At 44.5% G+C, this 27804-nt stretch overlaps 2 protein-coding genes across 3 annotated transcripts; one reads left to right on the forward strand and one right to left on the reverse strand.

Annotated features, from left to right (window-relative positions):
- Positions 1-6125: 6125 nt before the first annotated feature.
- Positions 6126-12452, reverse strand: GIMAP2 (GTPase, IMAP family member 2). 2 transcript variants are annotated; one of them, XM_070424951.1, is made up of 3 exons: positions 12184-12452; positions 8548-8583; positions 6126-7430 (listed from the first exon to the last, which is right to left on the reverse strand). In XM_070424951.1, exons 2-3 carry the CDS (start codon positions 8573-8575, stop codon positions 6451-6453), a joined length of 1008 nt encoding a protein of 335 aa, XP_070281052.1. In that variant the 5' UTR covers positions 8576-8583; positions 12184-12452; the 3' UTR covers positions 6126-6450. The 2 variants fall into 2 exon arrangements, with proteins under 2 accessions (XP_070281052.1, XP_070281054.1); XM_070424953.1 differs by lacking the exon at positions 12184-12452 and adding an exon at positions 9091-9113.
- Positions 12453-20066: 7614 nt separating this feature from the next.
- GIMAP6 (GTPase, IMAP family member 6) lies at positions 20067-27692 on the forward strand. Its single transcript, XM_070423704.1, has 3 exons — positions 20067-20253; positions 22254-22338; positions 25099-27692. The coding sequence occupies exons 1-3, from the start codon at positions 20140-20142 to the stop codon at positions 25890-25892; spliced, it is 993 nt and encodes a 330-aa protein (XP_070279805.1). The 5' UTR covers positions 20067-20139; the 3' UTR covers positions 25893-27692.
- Positions 27693-27804: the final 112 nt, after the last annotated feature.

Below are 27804 nucleotides of genomic sequence, written 5' to 3' on the forward strand. Positions count from 1 at the left end.
ACATTTCCCTTGAGGGCACTCCCCAGACAACAGTTCAAGAAGTGACCAGAAGTTCATTATCCAAAATACTTCTTGTTTTCTGAACCTGGAGAGACAAAATTTTGGACATACATCTGATTGTTCTATCCTTCTGCTTCTTTTCCACTCTAAGAGGAGGGGTGTTCCCCACTCTTAGGATCTGGATTTCCACTATATAAAATGTTAGTTCCTAGCAAATGAAGTGGAGGCCTTGTTCTGCAAACTGTAGAAGTGATAGAATATAGACAATCTATTCTAAAGAACACACCCAAGTTTATAAGGTTGTCATCTGTGGACAAAGCCCTGTGTATAGTTATAATATTAGAAGCTGATTCTTCAGTATGTTTTCCCCCTGTATTTTATGAGGCATGGGCATGCATCAGAGCCACATAGGCTTGTTAAAATCAGTTTCTAATTCAGTAGGTGTGGGGTGAGACCAAGCCTCTGTGTTTCTAACTAGTTCCCAGGCATTGCTGCTGTTCGGGGACCACACCTTGAGAGCAGCTGCATTGGAGCCAATGTCCCGTGTGTGAAAAGGAAAAAGGGAAAGTCATTTCATAAGGTTCCAGGCATATCCCAGTGTTACCAGCTGCTTCCAGGACACCAAAGACCATTCTCTCCTCCAGAAATCTGGAGGAAAAGTAGACACATTAAAGTCTAGGATTGCCTACTAAAGGGGAGTGGAGACCACAGCAGGGATTCCCCCAACCCCCCCCCAAAGAGAACTTCTTGGTCTGCCTAGAGAATGAAACAGAAACCAAAATGCAGGTCAAGTCTGGTCTCTACTGGCTAAAAGGGAGGGAAGACAGTCTGTTTCCTGTTTCAGAAAGAAAAAATAATATTAGGAAGTGGTCACAACTGGCCCAATGGAGAGAGGATAGTCTGTTTCCTGTGTTTCCAAAGTAAAATATATTAGTATGAAGGCACACGATCGGCCAAAAAAAAAAAAAAAAAAAAAAATAGCATTGAATGGTCTCGCATCCTGAAAGAGACCAGCCCCTTTCCTTTTGGTGAAGGAGTTAATTGATGAAGTGTCACCCACGGTTTCTCCCTCCTGGATGTGGGGGGATAACCTCTTCCTCTTCTAAAGGACAATGGTCAGCTTGGTGCAGGAATGCTCAGGGCTTCTGGTGGGACCCTCCCTGTGACTTCCCAAATCTCCACTAAAGAAGCTAAAGGCCACAGAATGCTTTGTACATGTTGTCATTATGGAAACCAGCTAAAGAAGTGAAGTTCAAAACAGGCAGAGGGCAGTGACATGTGATTGAGAACATAAAGCAAGAGGAAGTGAGCTCAGGAAGTTCCCTAAAAGAGCAAGAGATATTTGGAACTCTATGCTTTGGAACTGTCCCTTGAACCAAGTATCCCAAATCTCCACAGGGTAGGATGACAAATATTTAGTGAGTGCCTCCTGTACACCAGGAATGTAGTCCAAAATGCTGAGCAAGGAGGAGCCCCCTGGCACCCACTAAGCTAAATATAGCATGACTTATAAAGAGGGTTAAAAATGTGAGTATAAGACAAATCTTTTGCTTCAAAAATCAGAGATCATTACTGATGTACTTGATGAAAAAAAGGAGAGAAGTGTAAATATATTACTTTGTGAAATTATCAGAAAAATAAAGCCAGAAGTGATAACTCCCAGTCTGTATCTTATTTGATCTATGAGCAATATTTGGCTGGGAGATAATACCCTCCTTGACGTCTTGCCTCATGTGGCTGCCAGGTTTCAGTGTTTTTGCTTCTTCTCACTCCTCCTTGCTGCTTCCTTCTCTCTGAACTTATATTCTGCACAGCAAAATAAACCACCATCAAAATGAAAAGGGGACCATTGTATGGGAGAACATATTTGCCAATGATACATCTGATAAGGGGTTAATATCTAAAATATATAATGTACTCATACAACTCAACAAAAGGAAGACAAAATAAAAAATGGGCAGAAGACTTGAATAGACATTTCTTCAAAGAGGACATACAAATGGCCAAGAGATATGAAAAAATGCTCAAAGTCACTAATCATTAGAGAAATGCAAATTAAAACCACAATGAAATATCACCTCATACTTGTCAGAGTAGCTATCATAAAAAAAATCAACAGAAACCCAGATGGCGGGATAGGTTAACGCCAGAGTTTGCTGCCTCGAACAACCACTTCAAAAATACAACTAAAAGACAGAACGGAAATCATCCAGAACCACAGGAAGGCTGGCTGAGTGGAAGTTCTACAACTAGGAGGAAAAGAGAATCAGAGGAGGCGCAGTGCTGAAGTAAAATACTAAGGTGCGGAGTGCGCACGGCGCGAGCTGGTGGGTGAGGGCGTGGTTGTCTGTTTCAATCCGGAGGGAGCCTCAGACTCAGAGCTCCAGATCCGGGCAAGTCTCTAAGGACCCAGACTCAAACGGGAGAAGCAGGACTGTCTGGCTACGGTCCCTCCGAGGTTTGCAGCTGTTGCTGGGACAGAGAGGCAGAGCCCCTGGGGACGGACTGAGAGCAGCCATAACTGCTCCCTCCTCCGCCCTGTTGATCCCGTGGGACCCGCCCCTCCCAAGCCCTGCACAGAGCCATTTGCCAGATAGCCTCAGGCAAAGGCTAGATTAGCACCTCCCTAGAGGACACAAGTTCTTCCACTGCAAACACAGCTGATTATCACAGCCAGTCGGCCTGGAGGTCAAATCCCTCTAGTATTAACTATAACAATCAAGGCTTAACTACAACAAGACTGCGCACAAAGACCACTAGGGGGTGTACCAAGAAAGAGTAAAAAATGCGGAGACAAAGAAACAGGACAAAACTATCAAGGGAGGATATTGAGTTCAGAACCACACTTTTGAGGTTTCTCAAGAAGCTTCTAGAGTCTGTCGATAAACTTGATGAGATGTACAGGAAATCTAATGAGACCCTCAACGGTGTGATAAAGGACCATCTAGAAAGTAAGCATACACTGACTGAAATAAAGAATATTATACAGACTCCCAACAGCAGACCAGAGGAGAGCAAGAATCAAGTCAAAGATTTGAAATGCAAAGAAGCGAGAAACACCCAACCGGAAAAGCAAAATGAAAAAAGAACCCAAAAATACGAAGATAGTGTAAGGAGCCTCTGGGACAGCTTCAAACGTACCAACATCAGAATTATAGGGGTACCAGAAGATGAGAGAGAGCAAGATATTGAAAACCTATTTGAAGAAATAATGACAGAAAACTTCCCCCACGTGGTGAAAGAAATGGACTTACAAGTCCAGGAAGCGCAGAGAACCTCAAACAAAAGGAATCCAAAGAGGACCACACCAAGACACATCATAATTAAAATGCCAAGAGCAAAAGACAAAGAGAGAATCTTAAAAGCAGCAAGAGAAAGAAACTCAGTTACTTACAAGGGAATACCCATACGACTGTCAGCTGATTTCTCAACAGAAACTTTGCAGGCCAGAAGGGAGTGGCAAGAAATATTCAAAGTGATGAATGCCAAGAACCTACAACCAAGATTACTTTATCCAGCAAAGCTATCATTCAAAATTGAAGGTCAGATAAAGAGCTTCACAGATAAGGAAAAGCTAAAGGAGTTCATCACCACTAAACCAGTATTATATGAAATGCTGAAAGGTATCCTTTAAGAAGAGAAGGAAGAAGAAAAAGGTAAAGATACAAACTATGAACAACAAATATGCATCTATCAACAAATGAATCTAAGAATCAAGTGAATAAATAACCTGATGTACAGAATGAACTGGTGATTATAATAGAATCAGGGACATAGAAAGGGAATGGACTGACTATTCTTGGGGGGAAAAGGGGTGTGGGAGATGCGGGAAGAGACTGGACAAAAATCGTGCACCTATGGATGAGGACAGTGGGTGGGGAGTGAGGGTGGAGGGTGGGGTGGGAGCTGGAAGGAGGGGAGTTATGGGGGGAAAAAAAGAGGAACAAATGTAATAATCTGAACAATAAAGATTTAATTAAAAAAAAAAAGAAAAAAAATCAACAAACAAGTGTTGCCAAGGATGTGGAGAAAAGGGAACAATAGCTTACTTCTGGTGGGAATGCAGATTGGTGCAGCCACTATGGAAAACAGTATTTTTTTTTTTTTTAAGGAAACAAATTGCCTTCTCTCAATTTTGTCTCTAATTTGTTGTGTGACCTTGGGAATGTCACTATATTTTTGTTGCATCTTCTTAGGCTTTAAAAAGGATAATGGCTCAGTGGATAGAGCATCGGCCTGCAGACTAAAGGGTCCCAGGTTTGATTCCGGTCAAGGCATATACCTTGGTTGCGGGCACATCCCCAGTAGGGTGTGGGCAGGAGGCAGCTGATCCATGTTTCTAATTCTCTATCCCTCTCCCATCTTCTCTGTAAAAAATCAATAAAATCATCAGAACACTTCTTTGAGGTTACATCAGGGGGTAATTTTATTATCCTTTTTTAAAAAATGGAACTTCCTTTTGTCCCAGTGATCCTACTTTTGGGAATATAACCTAAAAACCCCAAAACACCAATCAGAAAAAACGTATGCATCCCTATGTTCAGAGCAGTGTTATTTACAATAGCTAAGACTTGGAAACAGCCCAAGTCTCCAATCAGTATGCAGATGAGTGGATAAAAAAGCAGTGGGACATTTACACTGTGGCATATTATTATTATTATTATTTTTTAATATATTTTATTGATTTTTTTACAGAGAGGAAGGGAGAGAGATAGAGAGTTAGAAACATCGATGAGAGAGAAACATCGATCAGCTGCCTCCTGCACATCTACTAGGGATGTGCCCGCAACCCAGGTACATGCCCTTGACCGGAATCGAACCTGGGACCTTTCAGTCCACAAGCCGATGCTCTATCCACTGAGCCAAACCAGTTTTGGCACACTGTGGCATATTATGCAGCTGTAAAAAAGAGGGGTCTATTTCCCTTTGGAACAGCATGGATAGACCTAGAAAATATTATGCTAAGTGAAATAAACCAAACTGAGAAAGACAAATATCATATAATCTCACTTATTTGTGAAATCTAATGAACAAAATGAATTAACCAACAAAATAAGACCTGAAATATGGAGGCATGGAACAAACTGACATACTTCGGTGTGGGGTTGGGAGGATGAAAAGAGATAAACCAAAGAACTTGTATACTTATATTTATATTTATAGCCTTATATTTATAGCCTCATATTTATAGCCTATGGACACAGGCAATAGGGTAGTGAAGACGTGGGTGGGTGGGGCTTGAAGGAGGTGAGAAAGGGGGGAAATGGGAGACATCTGCAATACTATCAAAAATAAAAAGGATATTAAAATAAATAAATAAAACTGCATACGTATAATCAAAAGGGAGACATAATGTAATAAGTGCACTTTGGGCCTTTGAAAGTTGACCGTATTCAGTTTTATGTCTTTAAAACTCTTCTGAAGCCACAGGCTTCCTGTGGAAGGAAGTTTTAGTTGCTGCTCAGCTGCAGGTTCCCTTCTTGCCAAGTTACCTGCATGTTTAGATCTGCACTGTGGGTCCTGCCTGGCCTGAGTTCGAGCCTGGCAAATAGCAGGCAGAACAAGACTGAATTCTGTCCTGTTGGCACCTCACAAGGAGTAGCCAAGGGAGACACAGGCTGAATACCTTGTCTCAGGTCAAAAGACTTAGATCAGCGGTTCTCAACCTGTGGGTCGCAACCCCTTTGGTGGTCGAACGGCCCTTTCACAAGGGTCGCCTGAGACCATCCTGCATATCAGATATTTACATTACGATTCATAACAGTAGCAACATTACAGTTATGAAGTAGCAATGAAAATAATTTTATGGTTGGGTCACAACATGAGGAACTGTATTTAAAGAGCCAGAAGGTTGAGAACCACTGACTTGGATGGATGAGCTGGCCTCGTCCTCAATCCAAAGGTGTTCATGTTTCTGCAGAAACCCCCTCCTCTCTCCCTTGTCCTCGCCAAGCCTTCAGAATATTTCCCCTGGTTCTTATGTGATTAATTGTTTTGTGTGTAGAAGTCAACACTCTTATAACTGATATCAGATGCATAAGTATGTCTGTGTGTAGCTAGTGGGCATAATTGGTATCATTGTTGAAAGAACAGAATTAAAGACATGGGATCTCAGGAGCTTTACAGCTTACTTATTGTTGTTATTTTATTACACTCAGTAACAATCATAGTATTTTAAAGAACAAAAGGAGTTCCCAGGGACATAAATCTGCTTTAGACATTTTCAAATAGGAGAAATGTTATATTTACAGCTTTCAAAAGGTTTTGGTATTATATGTCAAAACAAACAGTAACTTAAAATAATTTGGTTCATTAATAAATTGAGTGATGTTAAGATTTAACACTTCACAGAATCTTAAATATTTACTGGTGTCAGGCACTGAATATCACAGAGGAGGCCCTGTGATCACCACTGTATCCCAGTGATAAATAGTTACTGATCCATCACTGTCATCTAGGAGCCTTGCATTCCACACCAATGGTCTTTCTGGGAATTATCATTAATTTTCTGAGGATAATGGGCAATAAGCTACCGAACAAATTGCACATACTACAGAATAAGCAGTAAAAAAAATTGCATATTCTGAGCAATATGCAAAATATCAGAATTAGCAATCTGACAAACAACCAAATACAAATGAGAATACACGGTAGTATTTTCATTAGGGCTCTTTTTAGGCAATTCTCCTTGGCCATGGTTGTGCGACGTCTCTGAATTTCCATGTACTTTATAAGACTCCCAGTGAAATCCTTTAATCTTTCCTCTGACTGCTCAGGTCCACATTCTGACCCTGTTGCTAGGCTGTAAAGCTCATTGGTATAGTGGTCACCTCTTTTCTCCATCATCAGGCCCTCAATCAAGTCCATTAGCTCCTTCACTTGGTCATCCTGATCACTCCCTTTTGCTCGGTTATTAAAGCCACATGCTCGCCCCCCACACGCTGCCACCAGCTTGCCTAGGGCTTTATTTTCTGAGTCGTAGATGTAATCCATCAAGGAGCCTCCATCGAGGTCTTCCTTGTGGGTGAAGAGGACAATTGTGTGTTTCATGGCATCCTCTCCAAAGATCTCCTTGACCCTCTGTGCGGCCTGCTGGTCCTGGGTGGTGAATCGGCCCAGCTGCGTCACCAGGAGTAGCACATGGGGTCCTGGGGCCGACAGCAGGTAGCACCTCTGCACCTCTGTGTACAGATCAGAGTGGCCCTTCTCAGAAAATATATCTGGTGTGTCAATGATGACCATCTCTCTCTCACCCCTGCTTCCTCGACTTTCACTGCAGGTCTTAGTGAAGGCCTGGGCACACAGCTGGGACACAAAGGCTTGCTTCCCCAGGATGCTGTTCCCTGTGGCACTTTTACCGGTTCCTGTTTTGCCCACCAGGATGATTCTCAGCTCTGATCCTCTGCTGGGTTGGTTCTTTATATAGGGTCCTGTTGAGAGCAAGTTTACTGTGTTATTATTGTACTGATCATGCCAAAGGAATATTTTTTTAAAAATATATATATTTTATTGAATTTTTTACATAGAGAAAAGGAAAGGATAGAGAGTTAGAAGCATTGATGAGAGAGAAACATTGATCAGCTGCCTCCTGCACCCTCTCCCACTGGGAATGTGCCCGCAACCAAGGCACATGCCCTTGACAGGGACGGAACCCAGGACCCTTCAGTCCGCAGGCCGATGCTCTCTCCGCTGAGCCAAACCGGTCAGGGCCCAGTGGAATATTTTTAATGATCAGGTGTTAGTCTCACATTATGGGAAAAGATACTCTCACAATATATTGCATTTGTGAAATAGTAGCTAACTAACTATCAAATAAAATAAATCAATTATGGGCCTTTTTGTTTTCATTTTTATAAATTTAATTTATTTTTTTCCCATCGTCATTTATCCCCTCTATGGGTTTCTCTAGGACTATAGCATATTGCCATGTTGGATCCTAGACAAATATATTTAAGGAGGGAGATACAAGATGGATTTAGAAACACATTTCATCAAGCAAGGCTTGCCTGCATTGCTCTGTTCTGGCCCCTCTGAAACTAACTTTCTGAGGATCAGAGAAGTGGTGCCAAACTGTGGGTTCCACCTCTAGGTGGGTTAAGTACCCTGACTTGGTTCCAAAGCCAGAGAGAGCTCCTCTGCTCTCCACTGGGCAGAGGTGTGGTCATGACCACCATTGAAATGGCTGGACCAGGGAAATATGGGGATGAGCAGTGTAAAACGATTCTCTAATGCGGGGGTGGGGAGGGGAGCCTTTTCTTGGCCCAGGGCCATTTGGATATTTATAGCATCATTATCAGGCCATACAATATTATCAACTTTTGTTGATAATTCAACTGCTACATTTGGTCAAACATTTAATTAACTCACCCCTAATGCCTTGGCAGGGCCAGACCAAATGATTTTGAGGGCCATATATGGCCCACCCCTGCTCTAATGAATAAACAGCTCATAGCTTATATTCTGCTTAGAGAGAACAGCATGATATTTACAGAGAGTAGGCACAGACTATGGCAGAACAGTCACACACACCGGAAGTCACTTTCTTACCCGAGTAGCTGCATTCATTTTGGTCCATTGCGGCTCCTGAGGGACAGAGACAGGAGACCAATAAAACAGCAACAACAACCTATTACTTTTAGTTCTGAATCATGAAAGACCCTTATATTTCTGGAGCAGGTTCTGCAGCCATGCCACATTTGTTTACATGAAGCTGACAAGGTGAATGGAAAGAGAATTACTAGGTATTTTACAGAGAAATCAGGTCATTTGCCTAAAGTCACCCAGAGAGCATCTTGTTTGAATCTGGCAGCACATCCAAAGCCATAAGGCACAGAAAACGCAGGCCACACATTCACGCCCGAACTCTTCCCAGTGCCCACAATTTATCGGCTTTGTGCTAAGGAACCCTTCTTTGCCAGTAACATGTAAACTAAGTTACATGAAGTTTACAGTTCCTGAAAACTGGCTTCCCTTCAACCAAAGGCAGTCACTCTAAACCATTTCCCTTAAAACAGGATGAATTCGTTGTTAAAATGTCTTTTTTTGGGCACAGCCTGGGAACTGCAGAACTTTTCCCAAATGTGGGCTTACCTGACTGATTGATAAAAGACACAGATGGCTCTCCATTCAAAACTGTGCATCGGCAGTTCAGCTCCAAGAGAAAAATAAAACAAAACAAAAACCTGCTTCTGTATTCTTCTCTGTCATCTCCGCTGAGCTTCCCCACTGCAGAACAGCCCCACCTGAGTCTGTCTGAAATTCTCACGCCACAGAAGCAGAATGAAGAGTTCAAATGGGAAATGTAAGCAGGAGTTATTTGCTATCATGTGGCCCAACTGCCATTTCTTGTCAATAGAGAAAACAATTTTAACTGGACAGGGAAGAAAGGCAGGGACCCCAGGGAAGTTGGTCCTTGCCGCTGGGGCTGTGTCCTCACACTCACAAGCCTCCTAAATGCTAAGGTGCCCTGAGAAAGAATTCAACCTCATTCACAGCTGGTAGCAGTGACTGTTGTAAAGGCAGCCATTGGGGGGAGGAGAGAGAGCATGGGTCAGGGGACACCTCTGTGAGGGGACAGTGCAGAGGGAGACGGGGACAGTGCAGAGGGAGACGGGGACAGTGCAGAGGGAGACCGGGACAGAAGGGGAAGCCTGAGAAAAGCTGGGTTGTTAGAGTCAGGTGGACAGTAACAGACACTAACCACCCCAGCACTGTGAATTTAACTCACTGGTGGAGTCCCTAGCACCCCTGCTTTTCTTTCCCGTCCAGCTCTGTCATTTCAGGGAACACATCTCTTGGGGATAAAGGTGTAAGTAGTGTCTACGATAATAATGTGCAGTGTCTGCATTCAGGACGATCAATTCACAGAGTTAAAGTTGAAATCCCTCAGATGCTCTCTTTCCTTGTTTACGTGACAATCATCACAGCAGGGGAGACAGACTATGACACTTAGATTGCCTTTGAATTCCCAGACTAGTAGTGAGGCGTGTTGCTCTCTGTCCCCAGCCATCCATGAGGAATAATCACGGGCCCTGGCCTCACTATCGGGGGGCTGGGACATGTAGGGGAGCCGTCGACATGGGTGAACACCACTTCCATTACACACTGTTATCACCTTGTTTTGAATCTGTCCTTGCTTCTTCACTGGGCAGCCTCTTAAGGGTGCTTAAAGTACAATACAAAACTGCCAACTCCTGCTTAATGTCAGTATTCTATTCCTAAAAATACAACCGTCTGTGTCAAAGTACTAACAGGGAGCTATTTCCTAACTTTAATGTGTAAAGCAAAAATAATGCAATATACATCAAACCCAAAGCTCATCAATTTCTTACAGCATATATAAAATTCATAAAGCACCCTTTCAATTTTGCTTTCAATACAAGAAATTTAAAACAATGCTTTTCTGAACACCAAAAAATACTTTTGATTTATAAAAAAAATCCTGTTCAAATGGCTAGTATCAAAAATTCATGTTGCTACAGCATGGAGAGTACAGTTTAATACTGTGGTGTGTACTTGAAATTTGCTAACACAGCAGGTCTTAAGGGTTTTCACACATACAAATAAGATAATTATGTGTGTGAGTTGATGGGAGTGTCAATTAACCTGATGGTGATAATCACAAAATACACGCACATCAAATCATTGCATTGTGCACTCTAAATATATATAATTTTGTTCTCCAATTATACCTCAATAGAGCTGGAGGGAAAATAAAAAGACAGCAAGCGAGGCTGGGGAGCAACCAAAACACTGTTGGTGACAGTGTAAAACATTAGACCATTTTGGGACAATGTCTGGTAGTTTCTATGTCCTTTATTAGAGTACTAGAGGCCTGATGCACGAAATCTGTGCAAGATTAGGCCTTCCCTCCCCCAGCTGCTGGCACCGGCTTCCCTCTGGTACCCGGGGCTCAGGCTTCACTCTGGCCAATGGCAGGCACCCGGGACCAGCCCGCCCCTCGCAGCCCTGGCTTGGTCTGGAAGGACATCTGGTCTAATTAGCATATTATGCTTTTATTATTATAGATTAGGTCTTTCTCCATGTAGAGTACACACATTTCTTGCCAAGTTTACTCCTGAGAATCTCACTAAAATAAAATAAACTAATCATGAGAGAAATAAATAAATAAGTTTACTCCTGAGAATAACTCGGTTATTAAAGCCACATGCTAGCCCCAAATCAGAATTTGTTGCCATTCCAAATCAGAATTTTTCCTTGAAAAAAGAGTTTTCTAAAGAGTTTTTATTTTGTATGAAGGAATAAAAAAATTTTAATACATTAATTTTAAAACCATCCAATTTACTTATTCTAGAATTTCTAAAAAATACTGTTTTATTTCCTTTTGATTATCTTGGAATTTTTAGGTTGATCATAGACTTGGTTGCAAATAATGATACTTGATTCCCCTATTTCCAAATATATACCTCTTATTGCTTTTTCTTATTTAATTACATTGGTTGTTACCTTTCATTTATTTATTTTTAAATATGTTTTCATTTGTTTTAGAGAGAGGGAGAGAGAGGACAGGGAGAGAGAAATATCAATGGGCTGCCTCTTGCAAGCCCCACCTGGACTGGAGCTGGAAGCCCAGCGACCTCTTGGTACACGGGATGATGGTCAACCAACGGAGCCACCCGAGGCCGGGCTGGTTGTTATCTTATAAAAAGTGAGCTAATGTGCGTTTATTTTCCCAAAGTACTAACAGGGAGCTATTTCCTAACTTTAATATGTAAAACAAAAATAATGCAATATACATCAACCTCAAAGCTCAGCAATTTCTTACAGCATATATAAAATTCATAGAGCACCCATTCCATTTTGCTTTCAATACAAGAAATTTAAAACAATGCTTTTCCGAATACCAAAAAATACTTTTGGTTTATAAAAAAAATCCTGTTTAGATGCCCTAAAATTTAGGGCATCAAAAAATCTTATCATTAACAGTGATGCTGGTTATGGACATTTAATTCATTTATTTTCAAGTCCGGGTAGTACACTTTGTTTAGCCTGTGATTCCGACTGTTTCCCCCACTATCCACCCGCTGTGGCCCCCAGCGCCACCATCATTGTCCTGTTTCAGCAACGGGGGAGCCCCGAAGTAGGGTAACCTGTGTGAGATCACCCGGCAGTGAGTGGCTGTGGCTGGGCCATGGCCTCTAAGGCTCCTCGGTGTCCCCTTACCTGGCAGGCGCTGCCAGTGGGGCTCTGCCGCCCCAGGAAAGTGCTCTGTAGCCTCAGGAAGATGCAGGTGGGCACGTGGGAAGCCAGGCAGACACTGTTACACAGGAGCCCTCTGCAGGTCCAGCATTTCAGGACACGTGGCTTTCCAGCAGCAAGGAGAAAGAGGTTGCTGAGCACCCTGTGGCCCCCTTAGATGGGGGACAGGTCCTCTGGATGGGCAGGAAAACTGCTGTAAACAGGACCTGGAGACCAGCGAGCGGCCCTTGCTGTGTCCCCCCTTAATGGGACGCTTCCTGTCAGAGCCTGCCCGCTGCCAGGCACCTCCCATTTCCTTTTTATGATTTGTTAAATAAGCAATACGTGGAGGAAGAGGCTATGCAGGCAGTGATGGACCCTCCTCCCCCATCAGAAACAGCCCCTGTGACAGAGGAGTTCCCATGGGGCACCCCTTCCCCAACACTCTCCTCAGCACCCATCCCAGGAACACCTGCCTAGCCCTACTCCCCATGCCCTTCTCCAGGCTCTGCTTCTAGAATGTTCTTGCTCACTAGGGACACACAGGCACCGCTGGTCCACAGAGGGCCTGGAAGACCAACTCTAAGGACACGACTTTGATGGGCTCCCCAGCCGCAGGTGCTGGCTGCCCCCTCTCTGCCATGGGACAGAGCAGCCCGTGGGGCTCAGAAGGACTGGAGTGTAATGTATGGGCAGCCGGGAGCAGGGCTGTCCTTCCTCTGTTTATTAACTGGCCACACATTTAAGGCTGGAGCAGTGAACACAGAACATTACCTTGCAAAGCGAGATGGAGAACACAATCTGGGCTTAGGCTCCCACATTCTGTTGGTCAATTCCAATAGTTTTGATTTGGAATATTTACAAGTCAAGAAAGCTTTTCCTATAGGTGCTGTTTTATACTGATTATTATACAAGAAATTGATTTATAGCACCAAGGATTTACATAAGTGAGGTCAGAGGGTCTAACCTTGAACTCAGGGGGAAAATGTCCTCTCAAGCACAGCCTGAAAGAACACTACTAGATGGAATGGTGGATTGCAGCTGTTTTATAAGAAGATGCCGGTGCTAGAAAGTTCAAACAATGGTCAGAAGTCCGTAACTAGAGCCTCGTATATAGAGGGGTATGGGGAAGTCAATGTCACCATTCATTTTCCACACGTTTGCTGATCCCGTTTTACATGCCAGGCACTGTGTTATCTAATGGGGACAGAGATGAAAAGGTCAGAATCAAAGGAAAAACTATTGAACCTCTCTAAGAATATATGCTTCAAATTGTTGGGAGCACGTTTTGAAAATCAGATTGGGGATGTCATATTGTTAGTAGTGAAAATGGCACTAGGTGTTAGACCTCAGTTCAGCAACATCGGTACTGGCTTAGAAAAGAATTCAAACCCAAGACTGAAATTATAAGAAAAAGTTTATTTAGAGACATGGAAGTAAAAGTGAAGTGAGCCGTAGAAGAAATGGGCTCAGAATACAAGTTACATAGACAAAAGAAGCATCCTTTGAGAGGCAGAAGAAGGACCTCAGAGACTAGAGATGCACCCTGAGAGAGGAAAGAAAGGAATGGGAATAGGCAGGGTGTGCTCCGTGGAGAGAGCCATGCTGGGTCCTCATTCCTGAGGGCTTTTATCTGGGGCTTCAGGGGAGGATCTCAATAGAATCTTCATCAGCTTTCCAGGCATATCTCCTCAGGGTCCTGGTCTCAACTGGTTGTTGGTGCCTAGCAGAGGGTCATTAGTCAATGCAGCTGGTCCTAATGTCAGCCATGGCTCGCTTGTCTGGTTTTGCTGCTTTGCTGGGCCTGTAGCTGAAACACAGCTTAGTATTAGGTGTCAACTCCAGGGGTTAGTGCTTAAGGGAGTAGTCATGCAAGGGCTTGTGGTTTTTCTAGGCACCCAGGGCTCTCTGCGTTGGGGACTTTCTGCACCATGCCCACCATTCCTACTCTGCTCATCCCTATCCAACTGCCTACTACATTTCCCCCCAAGGAATCTTGGCTCTGAATTCTTTAAGGGAATAGGGCGCAGGGTCCCTCTTGTAGCTGCTTCTTGCTGACGAGGAATGACATTTCCTTCAAAGCCAAAAGATCCTTGCTCTCTGTCAGAGGGAGATGAGGCCTGGGGACAGGAGGAGGTTGCAATGGTATCTAGTGTCAGCGAGGGGTGGGATTCCCGGAGTACAAATAGGGCTCATAACCTGGTGGAGACAAATTATGTTATAAATCTTAATATTATTTGGGCAAAAGCCAGCATGACAAAAATTATGACTAATGGTCCAATGAAAAAGAGCATCGCAGCAAGTATCTATTACTAAGATTAAGTATGCCTTGGGCCTTACCTTAGAAATTGTAAAGCTCAAGAAAAGGTTTAGTAAGACAACTAACTGAACTAGAGTCTAATGTTCTATATAAAAAGGCGGCTACCATCTTAGGTAATAATAGACAAACATGTAAATTACCATACCTTTGCTACGCTAACCAGCCAATCAGGAGAGTATGCAAATTAACGCAACAAAGATGGCGGTTAATTTGCATACAGAGGCTCCAAGCAGCGGAGCAAAGCCTGATGGCCCCAGGCTGGTTGAGCAAAGCCTGGCAATGACACAGGCGTTCTGCCCCAACCCACTGATGGAGGGCCTCTGGGCCTGCTTGGTCAGCGCTGCCGCTGGGATGGAGGAGCAGAGACACAGGAAAACTTGCTAACAACCTGCATTTTTAGGCAAGGTGGTATCTATACTAATAAAAAGGTAATATGCTAATTAGACTGAACATCTTCCAGACGTCCTTCCGGACAAAGCCATGGTGGCAGGACTGAGGCAGAGGTGGTTTGAGGTGATCAGGCAGGTAGGCAGTGGAGAGCAGTTAGAGGGATCAGGCCAGCAGGGGAGAGCAGTTAGGGGGATCAGACCAGCAGGCAGGTGAGCAGTTAGGTGCCAGCAGCCCTTAGGGGATGCCGGATTGGAGAGGGTGCAGGCCAGGCTGAAGGACCCCCTGCTCCTGTGCACAAATTTCTTTCACCTGGCCTCTAGAAGGCCATAACGACCTAACAATCGGTCCCTATGACGCCCACTGTGGCCAGCGAACTGCCTGATTAAGGGGTGGGGCCGGCAGCCAACCTCCCCCCTGCCGGCCTGTCCCTGATTGGACTCTCCCACCTTGATCAAGAGCCAGGCCTGCTGGCCAAACCCCCCCTCCTTTCCCCCTCCATCAGCCCACCCCACCCTGATAAGCCTGCAGCTCCTACCCTGGCCGGCCCACCCCTGATCACACCCTCCCACCCCAACGGGGAGTGAAAATTCATTTGGGCGACCCCAACCTCCTGCAGCCCTTCCCCTTGGTCGGCCACGCCCCCAATGAGCCCCGACCACCCTGATCAGCCTGCAGCCCCACCCCCTAGCCAGCCCCACCCCTGATCGGCACCCTACCTCAATAGGGGGCAGGGCTGGCTGGCCAATATCCTGCAGCCCTCCTCCCACCAGGCCTCACTCCAGATGGGCCCTCCCACCCCCCAATCAAGGGCAGGGCTGGTTGGCCAACGACCTGTGGCCCTTCCCCCAGGCCATTGGCCCCCAATTGGTACCCCCCCCACCAACCCCATTGTGGGCGGGGTTGGCCATGGGGAGGGGCTGTGACTGGTGGGCCAGCCCTACCCCCCATTGGCCCTCCCCAACCCCAATGGGGAGCAGGGTCCACCAGCCAATCGCCTGTGGGCCCCTTCCGCCAGCTGAGTAGGCCCTGATCAGGGGCCCTGATTGGGCCCTGATCCAGGCTGGCCGGCCAGCCAACCTCCTGCCATCTCCTCCTCCCGACAGGCCCAGCTTCGATCAGCCCTGATTGGGGCCGGGCTGGCCGGACCCCACCCGTGCACTAATTCATGCACTGGGCCTCTAGTGTATGCCACAAAAACACAATTTCTCTCCCTAAAGTCACTCTCATTTCAAATCAAAAGAGCCAAATTAAGACTAATCTATTTACTGCATTAAGTCTAGTTTCAATTTGGCCTGATTATTTGCATGAATACAACAAGAATAGCAATTAATCATATAGGCTCTTTTAAATCTGCTTTGCTGGAATCTCATAAGAAATCTCCAGATTAAGCTTTAATTAGCATCTCAGGGCAAAGAAGCCAAGCCACAGTTGCCATCAGACTTTTCCTGCAATATCTATAGATTTGGGTGAATTCCTTAAGTTCTCAAGATTCCCAAAATGTTTTGAGATTCTTTCTTTGTCATCTCCTAGGAGAGCAATCTTAAGTCCTTAGCTGAAAAAACTGCCATGAACCATGTAAATAAGCAAGGCTCCAGGCTGTTTATAAAAGGGGCTTTTATCGGCTTCCCAAATCAACCTTAATTCGTTAAAGCTTTCTGGTAACATCCAGAGTCTAGGCGTGTTTCTCTCAACCATGACAGTCCAGTCAAAGTCTTGGTTAATAAACTCAGCTTCTAACTGTGTCCTGTTATAAAAAGTACAGATTCCTAGATACTACGCAGAGCTCCCCAAAGTGATCCTGCCTATTTACACTTTCATAAACATTATGTGAGAGTTCTGCTCCATATCCTCAGAAGTTTCTTAAAGTTCTCTCTATATAGATTTTTTTTACACAATTGTAGCTTCATTCTTAGGCATTTTATTTTTGTTACTTTAAAAAATCACATGTTGTTTCTAATTGGCTATTGTTTGTATGTTAGTTAACTTGTATGGTTTTTATTTAATGTTGTACCCATCACATTTGTAATTAGAAAACTTATCAGTTAATTCTCTTGATTTCATGGGTGATGAGATGATAATTTTAGATACATCTTTATGTTTCATATGCATGCAATTTCATTTTATTGCATACAGTCATACATCACTTATCAACTGGGATCCATTTTGAGAAATGCATCCTTAGGTTATTTCCTCATTGTGCAAACATCATAACATGCACTTATACAAACCCAAATGGTCATCCTACCACACCCCTAGGCTATATGGTATAGCCTATTGTTTCTATACTATAAGCCTGTACAGCAGGATTCTGTACTGAATACTGTAGGCAATAATAACACAATGGTAACTACCTGTGTATCTAAACATAGGAAAGGTACAGTACATGTGTGGTACACTGTTCTTTCATATGCAGTGCAGTGAGTTTGTTTATACCAGCATCACCAGAAACACGTGAGTAAAGCGTGCACTACAATGTTACAACAGCTATGACATCACAACAGCTATAATGTCACAACAGCTACGATGTCATTACGTGATAAAACTTTTTCACCTCCAGTGTAATCCTGTGGGACCACCATTGTATGTGCTCTCTCTCATTGACTGAAATGTCGTTATGCGGCACATGATTGTATTTCCTTCAGAAAAAAACATTTAAAATAGTGTTAATGGTGAACATGTTAAACCTCCAAACTTTATTAAACCTTCAAAATCTTTATCAGAATATTTTTATGATAGAATACACTCTCTGAGGAACATTTTAGTTCCATCTTTTCACAGCTGTTCCAGAGCAAAAAGACGAGATGAAGCATTCAAATAACTGAAGGGGGTCCTTCAAGGCCAGAGCATAGAGGAGAAAAAAGACTCTGTAATGAAATGAGGAGGAAAATCCAGGAAGTAATCGTATTTGGCCGTGTCACCTAAAAGGGGTAAGGGAAAGGGAAAGCGAAAAAACAACAAACTGTGATGATCACAGCCCCAGGACACAGACCCACTAAGAGGGTGTGATTTAACTCCAAGACCACGCTGCCCCTCCCTCACACCTGACCACCACATCGACAGGGCTCTGGGATGGCAACAGTAAACTGAAGCTGCAGGAACTATGAGGGACAGACTCTATTTAAGAAGGAATCCTTTAAGAAGTACAAATTGGCAGTTACAAAGCAGTCACAGGGATGAAAAGCACAGCATAGGAAATATAGTCAATAATATAATAACTATGTATGGTGCCAGGTGGGTACTGGATCACGTCATAAGGTATACAGGTGTTTAACCACTATGCTATACACCTGAAACTAATATAATATTGAATGTCAACTGTAACTGAAAAAAAATGTAATAAAGTTTTCAAAGCTTTAAAAAAGGGGGTCCTTAGGGAACCCCACAGACAATAGGTGAGACAAAATTCTACAGGCCTATTGACTTTAGTTCCTAATATCTGTTGTATCACATCCAGCTTTCAACATTACAAGGCCTAGTAATAGGCGGAAAAAAACAGTCTGAAGACACAAAGCAAATATTAGAGCCACTCAGATATGACACAGATTTTGGAAATTTCAGACACAGAATGTGTGTGTGTGTTTGTGTACACACACATATATGAAGAGATTTCTTTATTATAAAGGATATTTATGTATTATACAAAATTGGCTCACATGATTTATTATAAGGAATTGGCCCATCTGACTATGGAGTTAATAGTCGCAAGTTCCAGTCAGCTCACCAGAGACCCAGGAGAGCCAGTGGTGCAGTTCCCACCTTCTGAAGACTTTCCGTTCAAGACTCAGTTCTAGTCCAAGGCCTTTTCCTGGGAGAAAATATTTAAAGGAAGGATGAGTTAGGGAAAGCAAAGAGACAATGAATTTCTGTCACAATAGTGAAGGCATAGGATAGCTGCAGGAATTGGGCTGTTCTCAAAGAAGGGAGATTAGTTAAAAAAAAAAAATCATTCTTCCAGCACAGCAATTTTTAACTGATGTTCCGCAAGAATTTTTGAAACATTTCACAGCTGACTATTTAGTCAGGGGCCTAACTGCATTCCCTTGGGCCAGGGGTGGGCAATCTTTTTGTGAGTGCGTGCCAAAACCAGCAAAATCTCTGACTCAAAATTCTTCTGCGTGCCAACCCTAATTTTTTGAGAACATGTTACACTTACTTGATATCTCTTAAAGTGTACGTATGTGAAGAACCTTGAAGAAATAATGAAATTTATTCGAGCGACAAAAACACAGTATACAATGATGAAAAATACATTTATTTTTTTAATGTATACATGTACACTGATAGTCTGACAGAAAACTTTATGACTCCGTTTGATATTACCAGTGGGGCTTTTGCTGCTGCATCACTGATGACAGAGATTTTACATCAGGTTTATATTTCGTGACCTTCAGAGATATGCACGAGCTACTACTTTCATCTGTCAGGCTACTCCTATTATGAGACTTAACAAAATTCATCACTGAGAACAAAGATTCACAATTGTAAATGGAAGATTATAAGAGAGGGTTTCACGTGCCAGCAAAAGTTACTGGCATGCCATGTTTGGCACACATGCCAGGGGTTGCCCACCCCTGCCTTAGACGGTCAAATTAAAAAATGAAGCCCTAACATGTTTGGCTCAGTGGATAGAGCGTCGACCTGCAGACTGAAGGGTCCCAGGTTCGATTTCGGTCAAGGGCATGTATGTACCTTGGTTGCAGGCACATCCCCAATAGGGGGTGTGCAGAGGCAGCTAATCAATGTTTCTAAGTCTCTATCCCTCTCCCTTCCTGTCTGTAAAAAATCAACAAAATATACTTTTTTAAAAATGAAAGCAGTTGACACAATAGCCATCTTGTGTGAATGAATCAAAATGACACCTATTTCTTTTTGTCAGTTTGGCAAAACATATGTTTTTTGTAATTAGTTTGTGTGTACAATGAGATGAAAAACATTGAAAATTGTTGCCCTGGCATAACATTTTCTGAAGGGTCTGCTGCCTTTTGTTAAGCCTCTAAATTCTGGTTGTGCTGGTCAGGATAAAAATAATAACAGTCTCGTGCTCTTGTTCTTCCTGTTTGTCTCACTAAGGCTGCAAAGTGCACACAGCATAGGTTCTGACTCAGGAAGACCTGGCCCGGGTGCTCCCTCCCACTTCCTGCTTCTCCACCCACAGCAGACAGCCACTTTGCCTAGAGCAGTTCTTAGCTGAGTTTTCGGTCACATTTTGTTGAAAAAATACAGTACCAGCAATGTTGCCTTTCTGTTCCAGTGCCTACGATGCTTTTTGGGACCTCCTCCAGTCAAGGCCCCCAGATGCCTACAATGTGTCGACCCCAAAAGAAAAAGCCAAGAGCTCACAGGAGGTAAGTCTCTGAGTATATCTGTGTGTGTGTGTATCTGTGTTTGTGTGTTATGTTTGTATATATTTTGTGTGTGTATGTTTGTGTGTGTGTGTTGTGTTTGTGAGTGTATGTGTGTGAGTTGTGTGTATTGTGTTGTTGTATGTGTTATGCTTGTGCGTATTTATATATTTGTGAGTATAATACGTGGGCACTGTGTTTGAGTGTATACAGGGTGGTGCAAAAGTAGGTTTACAGTTGTTCATATGGAAATTATTCAATAATTAATAAGTAATACAAGAATAAACTGTTTAGAGTACTCATAACCATAAATCTACTTTTGGCCCACCCTCTTTGTGTGGCTTGTGTGTGTTGTGTTTTTGTGAGTATTGCGTTTGTGTGTATGCATGTGTGTTGGGTAAATGTCTATTTGTGTGTTTGTGAGTGTATGTGTGTTTGAGTGTATTATTGAGTGGTATATGTTGTGTTTTTGTGTGTGTTATGTTTGTGTGCATGTATGTGTGTTGCGTATATGTATGTTTGTATATTTGTGAGTGTATGTGTTGTGTTTCAGTGTATATGTGTGGATGGTGTGTGTCATGTTTCTATGTGTATGTTTGTGTGTATGCATGTTTGTTGTGTATATTTGTGTTTCTATGTCTGTGGGTGTATGTGTACTGTGTTTAAGTGTATGTGTGAGTGGTATATGTCATGTTTCTGTATGTGTTATGTTTGTGAGTGTATGTGTGTGTTGTTGTGGTTGTACTGTGTGAGTGGTGTGTGTGTGTTGTGAATGTGTGTGTCTGTGGTATATTAGAAAGGGCTGTGACTAAAAAGTCAGGAGAACTTTGTGTGCCTTGTGCTCTTCGCAAACTCCCTGCTTATATGGGGAAGATGCTTCCATGAGTTTCACTTTCTCCATGCGGTGTAGCTTCTCCGTGTTCCATGTCAGAGACAAAACCACCGAGTGCGGCAAAGGTATGAGGCGCTGTTCAGGGCTGGATCTAGGGACCTGCAAGTCAGGTGTCCCCAAACCCTGGACCCTTCATCTGGAGAAGGTCCCTGACTGTGAATGTCTTCAGGTGTCCTGCGTGTCCCAGCACAGAGTCCTGGGGCCTCACACTTTCCTTCCCAAACCCACACACCAGGATGGACTCCTGGAACAGGGAACAATGTTAGTCCCTGAGGTGAGGCAGTGCGGGTGGCAGCAGGGTGCACTGCCCTCTCGCCTGAAAGATGACGGGAGTTTCTGGTGGGTGACAAGGCCATCTTTGCAAAGGCTAGGACTTGCACTAGAAAATGTCATAAAATGTGCTAGAATGTTAAAGGGACGACAGGACACCTAGTTCAGGCCCAGCATTCACGCTTAGGGGACACTGAGGCTCAGGCAGTGCGACCTTAAAGGTGGGCCCTGAGGTCTCCTGGCTCCAGCAGGACTGTCCCGGAGCCATGAAGTTCCTGTGCTGAGGCTATTGGCCTCCTCAGCACAGCACCCGGCCACCCATGTCTCAGTCCTCTGCCATCCTCACTGCCAGGCCTTCCTCAGGGATCATCCTGGCACCAGGACCTCACTGCACCCCCAGCCAGCCCCTCACCACAGTGTCCTGCTCCCACCTTCCAGAACATTCTGTCCACACATCCTTCCACTGCTCCTGGGACATAGTGTCAGACCTGCTTCTGTGTCTCTGCTCCTTTCTCCTCCTCACATGATAGCTCCAGGACCTTCTGTCCATCCAAACGCCATCTGTTCCTCAGGCTGCAGGCCATCTTACCTTTTCCATGAAATTGCTTAAACTCACAATGCAGACTACAAAGGAGAGAGAGAGACAGAAAGAGAGAAAGAGAGAGAGAGAGAGAGAGAGAGAGAGAAACAGGGCCCCTAAAAGAGATAATGTCTTAGACCTTCCTCTCCTCACTCAAGCCATACCCCTCCCCCCAAAGCAATGTAAAAAACTTCCTTCTGACAAGAGAAAGTCAGGTGCCCCTTGAACTAGTTGAAAAATCAGACATATTATTTTCTCTAGGTGGAGGAAGAAGAATTCGAGGTGATTGACCCGGACAATCCCTCAGGAGCAGTGGCCCAGCATCCTAAACAAGATGTGTCTGGAGGTAAAATGACTTCCTAGTGTACCTGAACCTGAGGCAGGTGTGGATGGGGACTGTGATGTGCAGGGTGCCCTTGGAGAGGCAGCAGAGTGCAGCCCAGTCAGAGCTGCACCAGCAGATGGCCCTTTGGTGGGGCCTTACTTAAACCCACCTAATAAGAGAGAAAGGCCCCCAACAGGCACAGTGGGAGAAAGGTGCGGAAAAGAGGAGAGAGAGAAAGAGAGAGAGAGAGAGAGAGAGAGAATATGAACTAATCCTGTACTCAGGAATTACCCAGGGATACCTGTACTCGCCTTGGTGGGGGCTTGCAATCCAACAAACCCTATGTGGGTGCTTGATAGCTCAGATGTGGGAGCACTGAGGGTCAAAAAGGCTGCAAAGCACCATGTGAGTGAGTGGCTGCCTTAGAACTGGGCTGGCCCTTCTCAAGGGGATCGCCCCCGAAAGCTCTTGCATTAGGGTCAGGTACTTAACAGTCATGGCCTCAACTTCTTCATTATCCCAGGGAGACAGAGTTTAGGAATTTTCGCAATCTATCCATTTTCCTGGACAGGATAATTTATTTATGATTCATCATGTATTTGAACACAAATGATTTTTATACTATATCGACTTCAATGGCCTAAGCCAGTGGTCGGCAAACAGCCGCTCGCGAGCCACATGCGGCTCTTTGGCCCCTTGAGTGTGGCTCTTCCACAAAATACCACATTCGGGCGCGCACGTACAGTGCGATTTTGTGGCCCATGTGCAGAAGTCGGTTTTTGGCCTGGGTGAGTCTATTTTGAAGAAGTGGCTTTAGAATAAATGGGGGGTATAGGTTGGTCGTGGGAGACAGGAGACGCGGTGCAGGCAGGATACGCAGCGCAGGGGAGGTGCGCGCGATTCATGCACAAGTTGAGGATGGGAAAGTTGGAAGGGTTCAACCTCAGCGAATGTACCTCAATCAGATTGAGGACGTTTTCACCTAAGGCCAGTTTAGGAGTACCCTAATTAAGTTAATAACAATGTACCTACCTATATAGTTTAAGTTTAAAAAATTTGGCTCTCAAAAGAAATTTTAATCGTTGTACTGCTGATATTTGGCTCTGTTGACTAACGAGTTTGCCGACCACTGGCCTAAGCCATTGGAAGCAAGCCATATTAATAAACATGCCGACACATGATTTTCCCTTTCTCATGGCAATCAAAGTTAAATATTACTTTTAAAATCCTCTCTAGCATTTGAGTAATGTACTTGGGGTGCACTGGCTCCAGGCTTGCCCAGAGGGGAGTCGGTACTGTCTTCACCCAGCTTCAGATTGGCTGGGAGGGCAGGGATGAACATTCCACCTTCTTTGTTTCCTTGAAACTCCCACCCACTCACTCAGATTCCTTTCAAAGCCAAGTGGGGGAAGCTGGAGGGTACCAAAGTCAACAGTCAGAATTGGTTGGTGTGTCCACCAGCCAAGGATGCTAATCCTGTCTCTATGAGGTAAAGTTAGGGCTCTATCATTGAGACACATCAATGTCTTCAATGTGGAACAGACTTGGAAACCAGAGCTGCCTTTTGGGACCTTTTTCTGTGCTCTGGATCTGTGACCTCAAAGGCCAGGAGATGGAATTCTCTTTCTGTCCTTCAGCCCCAGTCATTTCTAAAATTTTAACATCAGATTTTTAAATATTAGTTGGCATCTTCAAGTCTTCTCTTGACCAATAGTTCCTATATTCATCTGGGTGGGAATATTTGGCCCAAATTTCAAGGATATAGACAAAGAATGTGACCTCAGTGTGCCTCTGTGCTTTGAGCCCGGGATCTGGTTGAAAGATCCCATATTCCCCATATTTCTTGTTGGAACAGCTGAAGGAGGTGATGTGGTCAGTCACTTCAGGGACAAGACATAGACACAGACCCACACACTTCTATCTTCATCACCCAGGGATACCTAGGAAAGCTCAGGGTCTCATATTCATGAAGGGCTGGTTTCCACCTGGGTGAGAACAGGTGACCCTGAGAAGTTTCAAAACCTGTAGATAAAATGTGGTATTCTACCATATGATCCAGCATTTCCACTTCTGGGTATATGCCCCAAAGAAGTCAAAGCAGGGACTTAAATAGTCATGTGTACACTAATGTTCAAAGCAGCATTATTCACAATAGTGGATAGTGGGAACAACTCATGTCCATATATGAGTAAACAAAATGTAGCCCATCCATATAATGGAATATTTTTCAGCCTTGAAAAAGAGGGAAATTCTGACACATGCTACAGTATGGATGAACCTTGAAAACACTATGTCAAGTGAAATAAATCAGACACAAAAGGTCAAATTTGCAGGAACTTATTCTAGGTCCCTAGAATAGTAAAATTCATTGAGACAGAAAGTAGAGTGGTGGTTAGCAGGTGTTTGGGGAAGGGAGGCATGGGAAGTGATTGTTTCAATGCTACAGAGTTTCTGTTTGGGGTGATTTTAACATTAAATTCTTAAATATTAGTTTGCATCTCCAAGTCTTGAGATGCATAAGAGTGATGATTACACAAAAATGTGAAGGTATTCAATGTCACTGAGTTGTACACCTAAAAACAGTGAAAACAGTAATTTTAGTTTCTGTATATTTTACCACAATAAAACAATTAAAAAGAATAGAATGTGAGCCCAGAGCAGGTCTTAGGTACAGATGTTAATCTGTCTTTCCTCAGAGGACAGTCTGCCCTGAGGTCATGAAGCAGACCCAGGAGTGAGGCTCTAAACCCCAATCCCTCTGCTTTCTCTTGATTCTTCTAGATCTGAGGGAGAAGGAACAGACCCCAAAGAGGCTGAGGCTCATCCTGGTGGGGAAAACCGGAAGTGGGAAAAGTGCAACAGGAAACAGCATCCTTGGCCAGGAAGTGTTCCAGTCCAAGCTCAGTGCTACACCAGTGACCAAGACCTTCCAGAGAGGGAGCCGAGACTGGGCCGGGAAGGAACTTGAGGTGATTGACACCCCCGATATTTTGTCCCCTGGAGTTCCACAGGAATTGGCAGGTAGGGGCTCCTTGGAAGCCATCGCCTTCTCCTCCCCAGGGCCACACGCGGTGCTCCTGGTGACAGAGCTGGGCAGGTTCACAAAAGAAGACCAGTTGGTGGTCAGGCGCCTCCAGGAGGTCTTTGGAGTGGGAGTCCTGGCCTACACCATCCTGGTGTTCACCCGAAAGGAAGACCTGGATGGTGACTCTCTGGATGGGTATGTGAAAGAGACTGACAACCAGGAACTTGCCAACCTGGCCAAGATTTGTTCCATGCGCCACTGTGGCTTCAACAATAGGGCAGAGGGGGCAGAGCAGGAGGCCCAGTTGAAGGAGCTCATGGAAAAAATAGACATGGTCCTGTGGGAAAATGAAGGCCATCATTACAGCAACAAGGCTTACCAGTTCTCCCAGCAAAACCTTCGTCTCACAGAAGTGCAGGAAGGCCATATAGTCGAGGGGCAAGGCTCTGAGGAAGGGCCCAGTGGGGAGTCCTTGGTGGAGGAATTGTGCCGAATCCAGAAGGCATCTGAGGAAACTCACAAATATCTCCTGAAGAGGGCACCTATCTGAGCATATGCTGGACTCCACTGAGGGACAGCTGTTTCTTATGAGCTCCTTTCAGCCCTGTGCCCAGTTTCCAGCCAGTCATTTGTCCTCTCCATCCCACAGGTCACTGACCATGCCAGTCTCCAGGTGGTAAAAGGGGGTGGGTTCCTGAGTTCTCAGCTACCATCCAGGTCCTTCATTTCATCTTTCAGTGCACGTGGACCCTCCCTCCTCTCTACTCCCTGCCCCCAGCACGCTTTCTCATATGGAACCTCACATTGCATTGGCATTGCATTTCTTGAAGTTCTTATCTTTACCCTGATAGAATGAAAGTTCCTGAGGGTATATCATCCTCATTCTTACATGTAACCCCCACAGCATCCTGGTCTTTGGAGTCACTCCTTAAATGATGATAGTCAATCAGTGTGGGGTGTTGGTCTGGTGACTTCACACCTCCTGGACTATGTCCTTGCCCACAAAGAGGCAGGCATAGTGACTTTTTAAGTTACCTACGGTGTGTGGTAGGGCCACGACATTGTAATGGTTCTGAGACATGAGAAGAAGGACAGCTGCTTGGCTCGAGGGGGAAAGCAGGTAGAAAGAGAGAATCAGAAAGGAGGAGCCCTTTTAGTCACCTCTGAAAGAGGCCATTGGACCACAACAAAGGAGCCTGTGGGAACTGGTAGGAATGATGAGAAAAGTGGGGTGGGTTATCCAAGGAGCCAGGCCTGGTCAGGCAGGTGGCCCTTAGACTTGGCTAAGGATCTGGAGACCTCAGGATGTACCAAGGGGCTTGGGCAGAGGAGGAGCACTTCCCTAAAGCTGACATAGATTAGGGATGTTCTAATTAGGGTCCCCTCTCATATATCTGCCTTCTGATTATGGGGGAAAAAGACGATTTTCAGCCTTATCTGCAACCCTTTCCCTTCTCCTTGACAGTGGGGAGAAGGATGCATGAAGTCAGTGTATGGGTGTGTAGTGGGGTTCCCAGTAAGGTATGTGTGAGTGTTAAATGGAGGGAGGCAGAGAAGAAAGGGAACCTGCAAAGGTGGCAGGTGAGTGACGTGAACATTGTAGGAAGTAGCCTGCCTGGTGAGGGGAGGGGTCTATGTCATATGGGTTGATGTGGAGGGTTGCAGACAGGGGCCTTGGGAAGCGAGGTGGACCAGTACCAAAAGACAGTGGATGTTGGTCTGTGCCTGGCCTCTGAAAAGGAAGTGCCATGTAATGCTACAAAGAGCCCAGCACATCTCAGATGAACCTCAACTTCTCTGTGTAGTCTGACCAAATGATGGAAACAGGATAGGAGGGAACAGGGAAATACCTTGCTACAGACCCCTCTTTACCTTTGTCAAGCCATGTGGCAGAGGGTCTCCAGCTCCCTTCTTCAGGGAGGGGTGGAAAGTGGAGGTGGGGGTGACAGTGCTGGGGGACACTCAGAAATCGGAGATGCAGCCTCAAGTCTGTCTAGATGCTTACCTGCTGGTCAGAGATCCTCTCCTGTCAGAGGCTCTCTCGGGAGCCTGGTCTCCCAATCTCGAGGCCATGACACCCCCTGACCCACATACTGGGGACGCCTAAGAAAGCCAGAGCATTTGTTGTGCTGAAAGTTTCAGGAAAGTGTCTCAAGGCAGAACGGAGACTTCTTTTGGTTCACACCTAAGACAGTCATGTGTGATCCGTTGATTACATTAGCACTCCACTTCCCATGACCAAAGCGCTATTAAGTCTTTATACTCCCCAAGATCCATGGCAGGATTTCCAGTTCTATTCCTGTCTTCTACTTTCTCTCCTTATGAATAAAATATTGATTTGATTACAGTGGCTTTGCTTTCCTCATTTATGTACTTCCTTTGTTATTCTTAGGTATTTATTCTTCTATGTGAGAATTTAAATCAATGGTTTAAGTGTCAGAAAAGAACCTCAATGGCATTCC

This window comes from Myotis yumanensis, unplaced genomic scaffold (assembly GCF_028538775.1).
Source record: "Myotis yumanensis isolate MYYU_CA2020_CCGP unplaced genomic scaffold, mMyoYum1.0.hap1 SCAF_9, whole genome shotgun sequence".
NCBI lineage: Eukaryota > Metazoa > Chordata > Mammalia > Chiroptera > Vespertilionidae > Myotis > Myotis yumanensis.

Excerpts from the sequence above, each read along its gene's own strand:
- GIMAP2 (XM_070424951.1), bottom strand. The coding sequence starts at position 8,575 with ATGGACCAAAATGAATGCAGCTACTCGG. Across the intron at positions 7,431-8,547 it reads AAATGAATGCAGCTACTCGG|GACCCTATATAAAGAACCAA; the intron begins GTAAGAAAGTGA and ends TGCTCTCAACAG.
- GIMAP6 (XM_070423704.1), top strand. The coding sequence starts at position 20,140 with ATGTTGCCTTTCTGTTCCAGTGCCTACGATGCTTTTTGGGACCTCCTC. Across the intron at positions 20,254-22,253 it reads AAGCCAAGAGCTCACAGGAG|GTGGAGGAAGAAGAATTCGA; the intron begins GTAAGTCTCTGA and ends TATTTTCTCTAG. Across the intron at positions 22,339-25,098 it reads TAAACAAGATGTGTCTGGAG|ATCTGAGGGAGAAGGAACAG; the intron begins GTAAAATGACTT and ends TGATTCTTCTAG.